The 14,564-nt window shown below is 45.1% G+C and overlaps 1 protein-coding gene across 4 annotated transcripts in view; it reads right to left on the bottom strand.

The window, feature by feature from the left end:
* The window catches only part of LOC140212737 (SID1 transmembrane family member 2-like), a 67,045-nt gene extending 53,683 nt beyond the window's left edge, over positions 1-13,362 (bottom strand). For 2 of the 4 annotated variants that reach the window (XM_072283875.1, XM_072283876.1), the window contains exons 1-5: positions 13,036-13,355; positions 9,041-9,140; positions 7,650-7,715; positions 5,525-5,618; positions 17-181 (exon numbers count right to left, since the gene is read on the bottom strand). In XM_072283875.1, the coding sequence (XP_072139976.1) occupies positions 17-181; positions 5,525-5,618; positions 7,650-7,707 (317 nt within the window). In that variant the 5' untranslated portion in view covers positions 7,708-7,715; positions 9,041-9,140; positions 13,036-13,355. Of the gene's footprint in view, positions 1-16; positions 182-5,524; positions 5,619-7,649; positions 7,716-9,040; positions 9,141-13,035 lie in introns of all 4 variants that reach the window. The other 2 variants (XM_072283874.1, XM_072283873.1) reach the window with 2 other exon arrangements.
* Positions 13,363-14,564: the final 1,202 nt, after the last annotated feature.

Here is a 14,564-nt window from a genome sequence, read left to right on the forward strand (position 1 = left end):
AATCATTATCACCCACCTTAGGACAAAGTGCTGGATGCGTTTCACGTAGAGTTGGACCGAGGCGTTCTTTTCCGACAGTGTTGAGACATCCACATAGAAATACTGCATCTTCGATTCACTTTTAACTTCTGGCTGACAAAGTGTGCGACTCACATCCTGATAGATGTATTTCCTCTGATACCTGTGGAGAGGTACAGGCAGATTACGTTACACTTCCATCGTGCATGGCAGCGTGACAACAACACCAGCAAGCTGGGTTCAGTCCCCACTGCACGCTGTCCCCATGACCGTGGGCTTCCTCCAGGTGCTCCAGTTCCCTCCCACACTCCAAAAGTGTACAGGTTAGGGTGAGTGAGCTGTTGTCGGAAGCTTAGCGACCCCTTTGGACTGGCCCCAGCACATTCTCGAACTCTGCTGGTCCTTGACTCAAACAACACATTTCACTGTATATTTCCATGTACATGTGATAAGTACAGCTTATCTCTAATAAAGCATTAACAGCTGGAGCAAACAGTGTGGGTACAGTGTGGGTACTGCAGTAGAAATATTGGAGAGAGAATCATCCAATTAGAAAATAATTAGCTCGACATCACTTGTTCCTTCCTAAACACACTGAGAGAAGCTCCCACCCTGCCCTTCAGCTGTTTGCTCATGCAAAGAATGCCAGCAAGCTCCTCAATCTTGTGAATATCACAAATGAGCCCAGCACCATTAACAGACCATAATCAGGAAAAAGCTAACAGGCTATTGTTAAACCCTGTGTCCCCACATCTCCCTTTTTAAATCTAATGATCTAGTGTCTCGACTGAGAGACAACATGGCAGAGATAAAACCCAGTACTAGATCCAATTAGGAACTCTGGAGAAGGTTCTCTACAAAGGAATTATGACAACTGCTCTGCCCAAGACCGCAAGAGACTGTGGACATGGCTGGACATTCATGAAAACCAGCTACTCCTCCGCTGACTCGGTCTACGCTTCCTGCTGCCTCGGGAAAGTAGCCAATGTAATCAAAGACACTCTGATTTCTTCACTTCCATTGGGCAGAAGGTACAAAAGCTTGAAAACATAACAGGAGGCTCAAGGACAGCTTCCACTCCACTGTTGTAAGACCTCTTGTACAATAAAGATAACTCTTGATCTGTGAATCTACCTTGTCATGGCTCTTGCACCTTATGACTACCTGTACTGCACTCTCTGTAACCATAACATTATATTCTACATTGTTATTGCTTTCCTCTTTAATGCACAGATGCTTTGAACGATTTGTATAGATGGCAGGCAAAACAAAGATTTCACTGTATTGCAGTACAACACAGAAATAGGCCCTTCAGCCCATCTAGTTCATGCTGAACTGCTATTCTGCCTAGTCCCATCGGCCCACAGCTAGACCGTAGTCCTCTATACCCCTCCCAAATCTGTCATAAACCACTACAGCACAGAAGCAGGCCCGTCAGCCCATCTAGTCTGATGTGACAATAATAAATCAATGGCAGCCAGGTAAACAGGAGCGAGGAAGGTAACAGAGGAATATGCACTTGGCCTGATAACAAGACAGAGTGAAGTTTCTCAGAAACTTGGATCTGCACCAGATGATTTATTTTTTTTTTACAATTCTCTCTCTCAGGTTTGGAGGCAAGAACTGGACTCTGAACAGCCGCATATTTGCTCAGTGGACTATTGAAACAGCTTTTGTCTATAAAATGAGGTTGGCCATCAAACTTTACAACTCCTCCCTTGGAGGGTCAGACACCCTGAGCCAATAGGCTGGTCCTGGATTTATTTCATAATTTACTGGCATAATTTACATATTACTATTTAACTATTTATGGTTCTATTACTATTTATTATTTATGGAGCAACTGTAACGAAAACCAATTTCCCCCAGGATCAATAAAGTATGACTATGACGAGGTCAGAATCATTCCTTACAGAGCTTCACTGCAAAGGTTGGTGACTTGCATTTGTACTCCTGACAGGCCTAATAAAGTTCAAGTGATAAAGCATTTGTCTGCAGCCTGGACAGATCAGCAGCACACTGCTACCAGCAAGGTCAGGAGCCAAGCAATTCCTACCAAATTGGTTCAGCTAAATTCAAAGGGGAAGGAAGGACCCATTACAGAGTTAGTCCATCCATTACATAGAACAGTACAAGCCCTTTGACTCATGTTGTTGTGTCAACATTTTAACCCACTCTCAGGGTTAGGTTGATTGTTAGAGTAATCAAATACTTCCCTCCAACATAGCTCTGCATCTTCTCTCCAAAGAGAAGAAATAGCTCGCTCAACCTTTCCCTTTGGCTGTTGGTTCCATATATAGACTACTGGCAGGCAGTGACCTCACATCAGCACTGAGAAAGTTTAAGTGGGGAGGAGGAGGGAATGCTGGAATTGTGAGCTGTAGAACGTGCTGTTGGAAAACTGAAGTAAGAGAATGTTGAAAATAACCAGTGAGTTAGGAAGTACCTCAGGAAAAGAAACCCTGAGTCATTGGCACTCACCTCGCCACCACTGAGGACATCTTCAAAAGGCAATGCCTCGTTAAGAACCCTAATCACAACTTAATGCAAACATCTGAACCTTATCTATCACAACCCACCGTGATCAGGGATCCAAATCTGGCTCTTTGTTCAAATTTCGTCTCTTAACCATTGGAACGGTGGAACAATTTTCCCATTCTCAACTTTCCTGAACCGTTCAGCGTTGATGTCATTTCCTCTTCCTTTAAAGGTCTCAACCCTCTCTGTTTCCTGCTTTGCCACTTTTCTAAAGTCTTGCTCATCTCCAACACAAATCTCTCCTCTGCTTCTTGGAAAGCACTCGAAAGGTCTCAGTGCCTCAAGGTATTATAAAACCATAAGATATAGGAGCAGAATCAGGCCATTCGGCCCATCAAATCTGCACTATTTCAGCATGGCTGATCCAATTTTCCTCTCAGCCCCAGTCTCCTGTCTTCCCCTTATATCCCTTCATGCCCCGATGAGTCAAGAATCTGCCTTAAATATACATAAAGACTTGGCCTCCACAGCTTCCTGCGGCAAAGAATTCCACAGATTCACTACTCTCTGGCTAAAGAAATTCCTCTTCATCTCTGTTCTAAAAGGACACCACTCTATTCTGAGGCTGCGTCCTCTGGTCTTAGACTCTCCCACCATAGGAAACATCCTCTCCACATCCACTCTATCAAGGCCTTTCACCATTCGAAAGGTTTCAATGAGGTCACCCCTCATTCCTCAGAATTCTAGTGAACACAGGCCCAGAGCCATCAATGCTCTTCATATGACAAGCCATTCAATCCCAGAATCAGTTTCACAAGCCTCCTTTGAATCCTCTCCAATTTCAGCACATTCCTTCCTCAGATTTTTGTATTTTCTCTCCATTTAGAAAATAGTCAACCCTTTCATTTCTTCTGCCAAAGTGCATGACCATACATTTCCCAACACTGTATTCCATCTGCCACTTCTTTGCCCATTCTCCTCATCTGTCTAAGTCCTTCTGTGGTCACTCTACTTCCTCAAAACTACCTGTCCCCCCACCCGTCTTCATATCATCTGCAAACTTTGCAACAAAGCCAAAAATTCCATCATTCAAATCATTGACATATAACATAAAATGAATCTGTCCCAACACAGACCTCTGTGGAACATCACTAGTCACCAGCAGCCAGTCAGAAAAGGCTTCCTTTATTCCCACTCTTTGCCTCCCGCCCATCAACCACTGCTTTATCCATGCCAGAATCTTCCCTGCAATACCATGGGCTTGTAGCTTGTTAATCAGCCTTGTGTGGTACCTTGTCAAAGGCTTTCTGAAAATCCAAGTACACAACATCAACCGATTCTCCTTTGTCTCTCCTGTTTGTTATCTCTTCAAAGAATTCCAACAGACTTCTCAGGCAAGACTTCCCCTTGAGAAAACCATGCTGACTATGGTCTATTTTTTCATGTGCCTTCAAGTACACTGAAACCACATCCTTGATAATTGGCTCCAACATCTTCCCAACCACTGAGGGCAGACTAACTGGTCTATTATGAACAGTACACAGAACTACCATAGATCAAAAGTAGAGCAGATTAACTGAGGCCCTCCACTGGTCAGGGTCAACCATGGATGTTGCGTGCCAACTGTCCGTGTGATCCCATAAGACATAGGAGCAGATTTAGGCCATCTGGCCCATCGAATGATGAGTATAGATAGGATGGGCTTTTTAACCTCAGGTTGGGTGAGACTTGAACTAAAGGTCCTTGATTAAGGGTGAAAGGTGAAACATTGAAAGAGAACGTCTTCACTCAGAGAGTGGCGAGAGTGTGGAATGAGCTGCCAGCAGAAGTGGTGGATGCGGGTTCGATTGCAATATTTAAGAGAAGTTTGGACAGGTACATGGATGGGAGGGGTTTGGAGGGCTGTGGCCTGGGTGCAGGTCAACGGGACGAGGCAGAAGATCAGGTCGGCACAGACTGGACGGGCCAAAGGGCCTGGTTCTGAGCTGTAGCACTCTGTGACTCGAAACACTTTGCAAATGAGGAGTAAAAATAGCGAGTTATTTTCCTCAAACAACAGGAATTCTGCAGATGCTGGAAATTCAAGCAACACACATCAAAGTTGCTGGTGAACGCAGCAGGCCAGGCAGCATCTGTAGGAAGAGGTGCAGTCGACATTTCAGGCCGAGACCCTTCGTCAGGACATAACAATGAACATAATATTGTATGTGTGGTCCTGACAAAGGGTCTCGGCCTGAAACGTCGACTGCACCTCTTCCTACAGATGCTGCCTGGCCTGCTGCGTTCACCAGCAACTTTGATGTGTGTTGCTTGAGTTATTTTCCTCCTGCTTTGGGGAAGCAGGATAAGTCCGTGGACCCTGATGAAGAAGATCTCCAACACCAGGCGTGGAGGTGAGGACTTTAAAACAAGAAGATGGCAATGGTGGCCGAATCTGATGATCAGCTGTTGACAAGAACCCTTAGTTTGAGTGGCTAACTGTTAAAACAGGATGCTTTAAAACCTCAAATGTTGGCATTCAGAGCCAATGCCTGCAGTCACTTCACCAGGCCACATGAAAAACATTGCTTTCCTATGTCAATCTAAGCAAATATAGAGGATCTGGGCCCCTATCTGCTATTACAAAGTGTTTAACTCCAGGTGCAGGCATTTGCTTTAAACACCTAAATTTTTACCTGTTCCAGTACGGTGGACAGTGCTTAGGCACCTACAGCTCATCAAACTTCCAGTCACGGAAGTTAGTTCCTTGTCCAATATCGTCATAACCCAGTGTGCAGGAGGAATAGGAGGTTGGAAGTGAGGAATGGGAAGGCTGCAATAACACGTACTTTTCTATTGTGTTATCCATTGTAAGCAGAGAGCACCTCCTTTCCAAGTCTCCAATAATCAAGTAAAGAGATCAACACAGCAAGAACAGAGATTACAAAACTGTGGATGCAGTGACAGAGGCAAATCTTCCAAATAAGGACCACTGATCCCTTTCAAAGTCTCCTTCTCCTCAAAACATTTGAAGTGCCAATACACTTACCTTCTATGCTCCCAGCATGCAATGAGAAGTGTGAGCAGGTAAAATGCCAGGAAAATCCCCAGACTGAAGAGCACCCCATTGACGTAGGCCACTGCTATAAGAGGAAACAGAAGAGGACTGATTCAGCACTGAAAATCTTCCCAAGAGTATGATATTACAGAGATCAAAGTCTTCATCAATGAAGGGAATACTGATAATCCAAGATTCTGGATTATACTACTCTATGGTTATATGCCTATGTCCATATGAGGCATTGGAGGTTATATCTTCTCAATAGCATCGAAGATATTGAGAATTATTCTAGACAAACAATTCACACCATGCCATGGCCAACATGCAACAACTGTTGCTGATCATTACTCCTGCATTTGGTAGACAAGTTGAAGCAGCCCAAGAACTTGCAGGAATAAACAGTGACAGAGACAATGATTGATGCTTCTGCTGAGTTGTCAGATCTCACCTCCCTATTGTCTTTTCAGAACAGAACAGTAAAGGTCCTTGTGCCAACCTATATCAACTTGGTGTAACCATTCCCCCTTAAACAGCACACAACCCTCCATTTTCCTTATATCCATGTGCTTAAGTCTTTTAGATGTCTCCATTGTATCAGTCTCTACCATCAGTCCCGACAGTACTTTACAGGCACTTACCAGTCTCTGTAGAAAGAACACACCTCTGATTTCTCCCCTAAATCTTCCTCAAGTCACTTTAAATGGATGTGCTCTGGTATTGGCCATCACCATCTTGGGGAAAAGGTGCTGGCTGTCCACCTATACATCTTCATCAAGTCACCTCTCATTCTCCTTCGCTCCAAAGAGAAAAGCCCTAGTTCACTCAACTTCTACTCATAAAACATGCTCTCTAATCCAGGCAGCATCCTGGTGAATCTCCTCTGCACCCTCTCTAATCCAGGCAGCATCCTGGTGAATCTCCTCCGCACCCTCTCTAATCCAGGCAGAATCCTGGTAAATCTCCTCTGCACCCTCTCTAATCCAGGCAGCATCCTGGTGAATCTCCTCTGCACCCTCTCTAATCCAGGCAGCATCCTGGTGAATCTCCTCTGCACCCTCTCTAATCCAGGCAGAATCCTGGTAAATCTCCTCTGCACCCTCTCTAATCCAGGCAGCATCCTGGTGAATCTCCTCTGCACCCTCTCTAATCCAGGCAGCATCCTGGTGAATCTCCTCTGCACCCTCTCTAATCCAGGCAGAATCCTGGTAAATCTCCTCTGCACCCTCTCTAATCCAGACAGCATCCTGGTAAATCTCCTCTGCTCCCTCTCTGAAGCTTCCACATCCTTCCTATAATGAGATGACCAGAAATGAACATAATATTGTATGTGTGGTCTAACCAGACTTTTATAGAGCTGTAACATCACCTCACAGCCTTCATTAGTTGGGGGATTGAGTTCAAGAGGCAGAACACCATACATTTCAGTCAAAGGCAACAAGAATAGCATGCTATCACAACAGTATGTCACCGAGATGAGATGAGAGGTCAGGGCTAATAATTCCTGAAGGACTGTCAGGAACTCAAATCTCGACATTGTGCAGGGGAGGAAAATCCCATCTGCTTCACTGAAGTCCCTCAGGAAGGGAACTCTCCTATCCTTGAAAAATAAAAAAAAACTGCAGTTACTGGAAATTTAAAATAAAAAGCAGAAAATTTTGGAAACACTTAGCAGGTCAAGCAGCATCTCTGGAAAGAAGAAATAGAGATAATGTTTCAGGTCCAAGATATGAGGAAGGGCACTGGACCTGCAGTGTTAAATCCATTTCCATCTCGCACCCTTACCTGGTCTGGTCTGTGTATAACTCCAGACCAGCAGCCAAGAAAGCCATCAGTCCAGAGAAAAGACATCAAGGTAGGGTTGAAACTACAAGCTATGCCAGCAACCTTGTGAATGAATTCACAAAATGGAACACCATATCCCAATGAGGCAGGGCTTGAGGACACAGAGAGCAGCATTAACTATGTGTAAATGATATCTGTGTTGTTCATACAAGCTGTGTATGGGGACACAAGGAGTTTTGAATATTAGAGATTTAGTTGAACACAAATTCTCTGGCACTTTGGTTGCCCTTGAGAACTGGTTACACAACTTTCTCCAAGCTGAAATGCTCACAATTCACAGCTGGCACCACAGTCACATTCAGGATTTTAGTTCGATTCCCCAAACCCATCGGCTCATCTGGAAAGAGAGAAAAAAAGAAATATATTCTAACATCAGATTGAGACATTCAACAATAGAAAATCTGCAAGTTCAGTCACTGAGTTATATAGTCCTTTGACCAAACTGGTCCAAGCTAGTCAAGGTGCCTACCTGAACAAATCCCTTTTCCTTGTGTTTAGTTGATAGGAAAAGGCAGAATAAGTTTGGCATGGCCTAGATTGGCAGAAGAGCCTGTTTCTGTGCAATATTACTCTATGACTCTATCTAAATAAAAACAAACTCCAAGCAGCAGACAGAAATAATTTTTAAGAAACTGCAGATGTTGGGCATCAAATAAAAACATTGAGTGCTAGAAACACTCAACTGGTCGGGCAGCATCTGAGGGAAGAAAAACAGAATTCCCTTCCACTGCAGACTTCATTTATTAGGTTTTCAATCATTCTTATTGTCCAGACTTCAGGGGAGTGTGTAAGGAATGGGGAGACGGAGAGTGCAGAAAGGGCACACCCTCCCACCAGCTCATAAATCATCCTGGTGAACCTTCTCTGAACTGTCTCCAGTAAAAGGTCACAGACATCCAGTTTAAGTTGCCGAAGTGCTGGCCCTTCCCCCTTACTTTGTAATCTGAGTCACATAGTACCTAAGAAATGGCTGAATCAGAGTCAGGTTTATTACCAATGATATACATCCAGTAGCCACATTATCAGATACCTCCGGTACCTAATAAAATGGCCACTGAGTGTGTGTTCATGGTCTTCTGCTGCTGTAGCCCGTCCACTTCAAGGTTCAACATGTTGTGCATTCAGAGATGTTCTTCTGCACACCACTGTTGTAACGTGTGGTTATTTGAGTTACTGTCACCTTCCTGTCAGCTTGAACCAGTCCTGCCATTCTCCTCTGACCTCTCTCATTAACAAGGCATTTTCACCCACACAACTGCTGCTCACTGGATGTTTTTTTTTGTTTTTTTGCACTATTCTCTGTAAACTCTAGAGACTGTTGTGTGTGAAACTCCCAGGAGATCAGCAGTTTCTGAGATACTCAAACCACCCTGTCTGGCACCAACAATCATTCCACAGTCAAAGTCACTTCAATCTCATTTCTTCCCCATTCTGATGTTTGGTCTGAACAACAACTGAAGCTTTTGAGTGCGATATATTGTTGAGTCAGAGTGCTGGGGTATGGCCCCTTCCCCCCGGACAGTCTGGTTTAGTCAGGTGCCTGTTACCTACTTCCACAATAGCTGGAGGTGCTCTTTGCCCTTCTCTGCCTTCTTCCAGAAGACAAACCCTTGTGTTTATCACCGCCACCCCACCTTCCTTACACAGCGCCCCCGTTCGTACCTTCTTTCAGTGGGTAGAAGGGCAGGGCACCACCACACACCTCGTCCTCAGTCTTCACCACCACCACCACATAAAAACTGCTGTTTCGGAAATCCTTCCGCTGTTAGGACGAAACAAGACACGCTTGATTATCACAAAGGTGCTGACTATCACGCAGTTCACTGCCCTAGACAACCTTGATAGAAACAGAAAATAGTCTTTTAATATTTGGGGGGCAGGGTGGGGGGAGAGAAAGAGAGGAGCCCTCCAGCACCCAGGGAATGCCCTTTTCTCACTGTTACCATCAGGTAGGAGGTACAGAAACCTGAAGGCACACACTCAGTGATTCAGGAACAGCTTCTTCCCCTCTGCCATCTGATTTCTAAATGGACATTGAATCCGTGAACACTACCTCACTTTTTAATATATATAATTTCTGTTTTTTTGCACGATTTTTAATCTATTGTACTGTATTTGATTTACTTTTTTTTTCTAGATTATGTATTGCATTGAACTGCTGCTACTAAGTTAACAAATTTCACGTAACATGCCGGTGATAATAAACCTGATTCTGAAATTCTCCTTGGGTCACTTCTGCAGGTCTTGCCACTGACTACTTTAATAAGCACAGTCAGCTTCGGCAAAATGAATGAGAGTGTATGAGTGAGGGTTCATCCCATGCCTGATACTCACATAGTTGTTAAACATCAGCAATCAAATTCAAACTCCATCCTTTCTTCTCCTCTCTCTCAATGTATAAGTTTGCTGATGCCACAACAATTGTAGGCCGTATCTCGGGTAATGATGAGTTTGAGTACAGAGAGGAAATTAAGAACCTGGTGACATGGTGCGAAGACAATAACCTATCCCTCAACGTCAGCAAGACGAAGGAATTGGTTGTTGACTGCAGAAGCAGTAGTGGACTGCACGACCCAATTTACATCGGTGGTGCGCAAGTGGAACAGGTCAAAAGATTTAAGTTCCTCGGGGTCAATCACAAATGACTTGGTCCAACCAAGCAGAGTTCACTGCCAAGAAGGCCCACCAGCGCCTTTACTTCCTGAGAAACTAAAGAAATTTGGCCTGTCCCCTAAAACCCTCACTAATTTTTATAGATGTACCGTAGAAAGCATTCTTTTAGGGTGCATCACAACCTGGTATGGAAGTTGTCCTGTCCAAGACCGGAAGAAGCTGCAGAAGATCGTGAACACGGTGCAGCACATCACACAAACCAATCTTCCATCCTTGGACTCACTTTACACCGCACGCTGTCGGAGCAGTGCTGCCAGGATAATCAAGGACACAACCCACCCAGCCAGCACACTTTTCGTCCCTCTTCCCACCGGGAGAAGGCTCAGGAGCTTGAAGACTCGTACGGCCAGATTTGGGAACAGCTTCTTTCCAACTGTGATAAGACTGCTGAACGGATCCTGACCCGGATCTGGGCCGTACCCTCCAAATATCCGGACCTGTCTCTCGGTTTTTTTGCACAACCTTACTTTCCCTTTTCGATTTTCTATTTATGATTTATAATTTAAATTTTTACTATTTACTATAGATTTGTAATCCAGGGAGCAGGAAGCACAGAATCAAATATCGCTGTGATGATTGTACGTTCTAGTATCAATTGTTTAGCGACAATAAAGTATAAAGTACTCAATATATCCCCTTCCCCAGCTGATTAGCAAACACCTCCAGTCTAAGCCCCTCGCTGAGGGAGGAGGTGGGGGAAGGAAGCCCACCTTTACTCTACTCTGCCCCAGAGGAAAGTCTTAAGTCTCCCGAAATCCGAATGAGGAACTACCACGAGGAAAATTCCAAGTCGACCCTCGGAGAGGAGAGAGAGAGGGAGAGTGTGTGTGTGTGTGTGTGTGTGTCCATCTTGCGAGACCATGGATCTGCGCCTGGAAAGTCTTCACAGGCCTGGGCAAGGTTGTATGGAAGACCCTCTCCACGACACCGATGTTGTCCAAGGGAAGGGCATTAGGACCCATACAGCTTGGCACCAGTGTCGTCGCAGAGCAATGTGTGACTAAGTGTCTTGCTCAAGGACACAACACGCTCCCTCAGCTGGGGCTCGAACTCATGACCTTCAGGTCACTAGTCCAATGGCCGTAACTACTTGGCCACGTGCCCACACACGTACATACAACCAGCTGTGTGTGTGTATGTGTATATGTATATGTGTGTGTGTGTGTGTGTGTGTGTGTGTGTGTGTGTGTGTGTGTGTGTGTGTGTATATATATATATATACACACACCAATAGTTTGCACTCATGTACAATTATTAAATTGACTTTATTTCTTATATCCTTCACATACATGAGTAAAAATCTTTTCATTACATCTCCATGTGAATGTGCAATCACAGTAATTTATAATAAATAGAACAGGCAGTGTAATATAGAGTACACTCAAATCAGCATAAGTTCATCAGTCTGATGGCCTGGTGGAAGAAGCTGTCCCGGAGCCTGGTGGTCCTGGCTTTTATGCTGCAGTACTGCTTCCCAGATGGTAGCAGCTGGAATAGATTGTGGTTGGGGAGACTTGGGTCCCCAATGATCCTACGGGCCCTTTTTACACACCTGTCTTTGTAAATGTCCTGAATCATGGGAATTTCACAACTACAGATGCGCTGGGCTGTCTGCACCACTCTCTACAGAGTCCTGCGATTAAAGGAGGTACAGTTCCCATACCAGGCAGTGTGCAGCCAGTCAGGATGCTCTCAATTGTGACCCTGTCGAAAGTTTTTAAGGATTTGGGGGCCCATACCCAACTTCCTCAACCGTCTGAGGTGAAAGAGGTGCTGTTGTGTCTTTTTCACCACACTGCTGGTGTGCACAGACCACATGAGGTCCTCGGTGATGTTTATGTCGAGGAACTTAAAGCTGTTCACCCTCTCAGCCCCAGATCCATTGATGTCAATAGGGGTTAGCCCGTCTCCATTCCTCCTGTAATCCACAACCAGCTCCTTTGTTTTTGTGGCATTGAGGGAGAGGTTGTTTTCTTGACACCACTGTGTCAGAGATATGACTTCTTCCCTATAGGCCACTTCGTTATTGTTTGAGATAAGGCCAATCAATGTAATGTTGTTGGCAAATTTAATTAGCAGATTGGAGCTGTGGGTGGCGACACAGTCATGGGTATACAGGGAGTAAAGGAGGGGACTTAGTACACAGCCCTGAAGGGCTCCTTTGTTGAGGGGCAGAGGTGAGGGAGCCCACTCTTGCCACCTGCCGGCGATCTGACAGGAAGTCCAGGATCCAGCTGCACAAGGCACGGTCAAGGCCAAGCTCTGTGAGCTTCCTGTTGAGCCTGAAGCTGAACTGTAGTCCAAGAACAGCATTCTCACATAAGCATCCTTCTTCTCCTGGTGTGTTAGGATGGTGTGTAGAGCTGTGGCTGCTGTGTCATCAGTTGATCGGTTGTGTCAGTAGGCGAATTGTAAGGGGTCCAGTGGGGATGTAGTCCTTGACCAGCCTCTCAAAGCATTTGCTTATTATTGAGGTGAGTGCAACAGGACACCAGTCATTCAGGAATGTTATCTTGATCTGTTTTGGTGCAGGGACAATGGTGAATGATTTGAAGCAGGAGGGCACTCTGCAGTGGGAGAGGAAGAGATTAAAAATGTCTGTAAACACACCTGCCAGTTGTGCTGTGCACGTTCTGAGTACTCGCCCTGGGATGCTGTCTGGTCCCGCAGCCTAGCGACTGTCCACCCGTTGGAAACATCTGTGTACCTCAGCCTCAGAGATGACCAGGTTGTAGGTTGTAGCGGTGGCTTTCCTTGGAGGCTCAGAGTAACCGACACCGAACCGAGCGTAAAAGCGATTGAATTCACCTGGGAGAGAGGCCGCGATGTTGGTGGCACCACGACGTTTGGTTTTGAAGTCTGAGATGGTATGCAGTCCTCACCACAAGTCACGTGTGCTATTTGTTGTGAACCTTGACTCAACCTTGTCCCTGTATTGTTGTTTCGCAGGTTTGGTCAAGTGTGTTATCTCCACGAGTACTCACCTGAATGTGCTGACAAAACTTAGAGAGACTTTCGTCAGTGACGCTCGATTGAAGGCACCGGCGACAATGGAGGGAGCCTTCGGGTGTGCAGTCTCCAGCGTGTTGATGGTCTCGTAGAGTTCCTTGAGAGCCAGGTCAGTATCAGCCCGCAGCGGAATATGATGATAACAGCCGTGAACTCCCGAGGCAGCCAGCAGCGTAAGCTCTATGTCGCGTGGTAAATGCTGCTCGCACGGAACTGTTGATCCAGGGTTTCTGGTTCGGGAAGACCCTGCCTGACTTCTGGGGGCAACATCATCGATGCACTTGGAGACATCCTCATCATGGACGACATTCTAGTCGACGTCATCAAAGCAGTCCTGCAGCCTGGAGACCGATTGGTCAGACCAACAGTGGACGGTTTTAACGATGGCCGCCTCTTGTTTCAGCTTCTGCCTGTACGTCAGCAAAAGCAGGATCGAAGAGTGGTCTGATTTTCCAAAAGCTGGTCGAAGGACAGCTCTGTAAGTGTTGCGGAAGGGAGTGTAGCCGTGGTCAAGTGTGTTATCTCCACGAGTACTCACCTGAATGTGCTGACAAAACTTAGAGAGACTTTCGTCAGTGACGCTCGATTGAAGGCACCGGCGACAATGGAGGGAGCCTTCGGGTGTGCAGTCTCCAGCGTGTTGATGGTCTCGTAGAGTTCCTTGAGAGCCAGGTCAGTATCAGCCCGCAGCGGAATATGATGATAACAGCCGTGAACTCCCGAGGCAGCCAGTATTCTAAGTGTGTTTACTTATGTTGGGTCTCACAGAAACCAATGGAAAATGACAAAGATACTGTTGTTTAGGTAAGGAGATGATCATCATTCAGGGCAAGTTGTACTTTCTCCTCTTTGAATTGTGCCTGGCATCTATTTTGTCTTCCTGAAAGAGTAATTGGTGTTTTTGCTTATCACCTCTTCTGAAAGACTCTTCCCATAGGAATGTGCCAATGGATTAGATGATCAAGTTTCAGAGATCAAGTTATAATCCTGTGACTTCAAAGTTGACGCATGGTTACTGCATGTTGTCAGTACTGCAGGGCTTGATTTAGAGGAGAGACAAGATAAATTGGGGCAGTTTTCCCTAGAGTGAAGAAGCCTAAAAAGGTGACCTTATAACTTGAGTATACCTTTGAACCAATGAGAAAAAAAACCTCAGCATGTTTACAAATTAAAGAAATCTTGAACTGATGGATATTAAGCTGTTTTTGTTTATACATCAGTATTTCATACTACACTTTCCAAACTTTTCTGACATGTCATTCTGATAGACAGTGATAGTGTGCTGAAAGCTTAATCCTGAAGGTCATTCAACTCAATCTCAAACCTACATTGATAAATCTACTTTGCCTAATTTCCCTTCATACTTCTTGCCAATAAAAACATCAACCTCTGATTTTAAATGAACATTAGATTTTTATCAACACACACAAAATGCTGGAGGAACTCAGTATGCGAGGCAGCATCTATGGAGAGGAATAAACTGTTGACATTTCAGGACAACATC

This window comes from Mobula birostris, chromosome 20 (assembly GCF_030028105.1).
Source record: "Mobula birostris isolate sMobBir1 chromosome 20, sMobBir1.hap1, whole genome shotgun sequence".
Classification (NCBI taxonomy): domain Eukaryota; kingdom Metazoa; phylum Chordata; class Chondrichthyes; order Myliobatiformes; family Myliobatidae; genus Mobula; species Mobula birostris.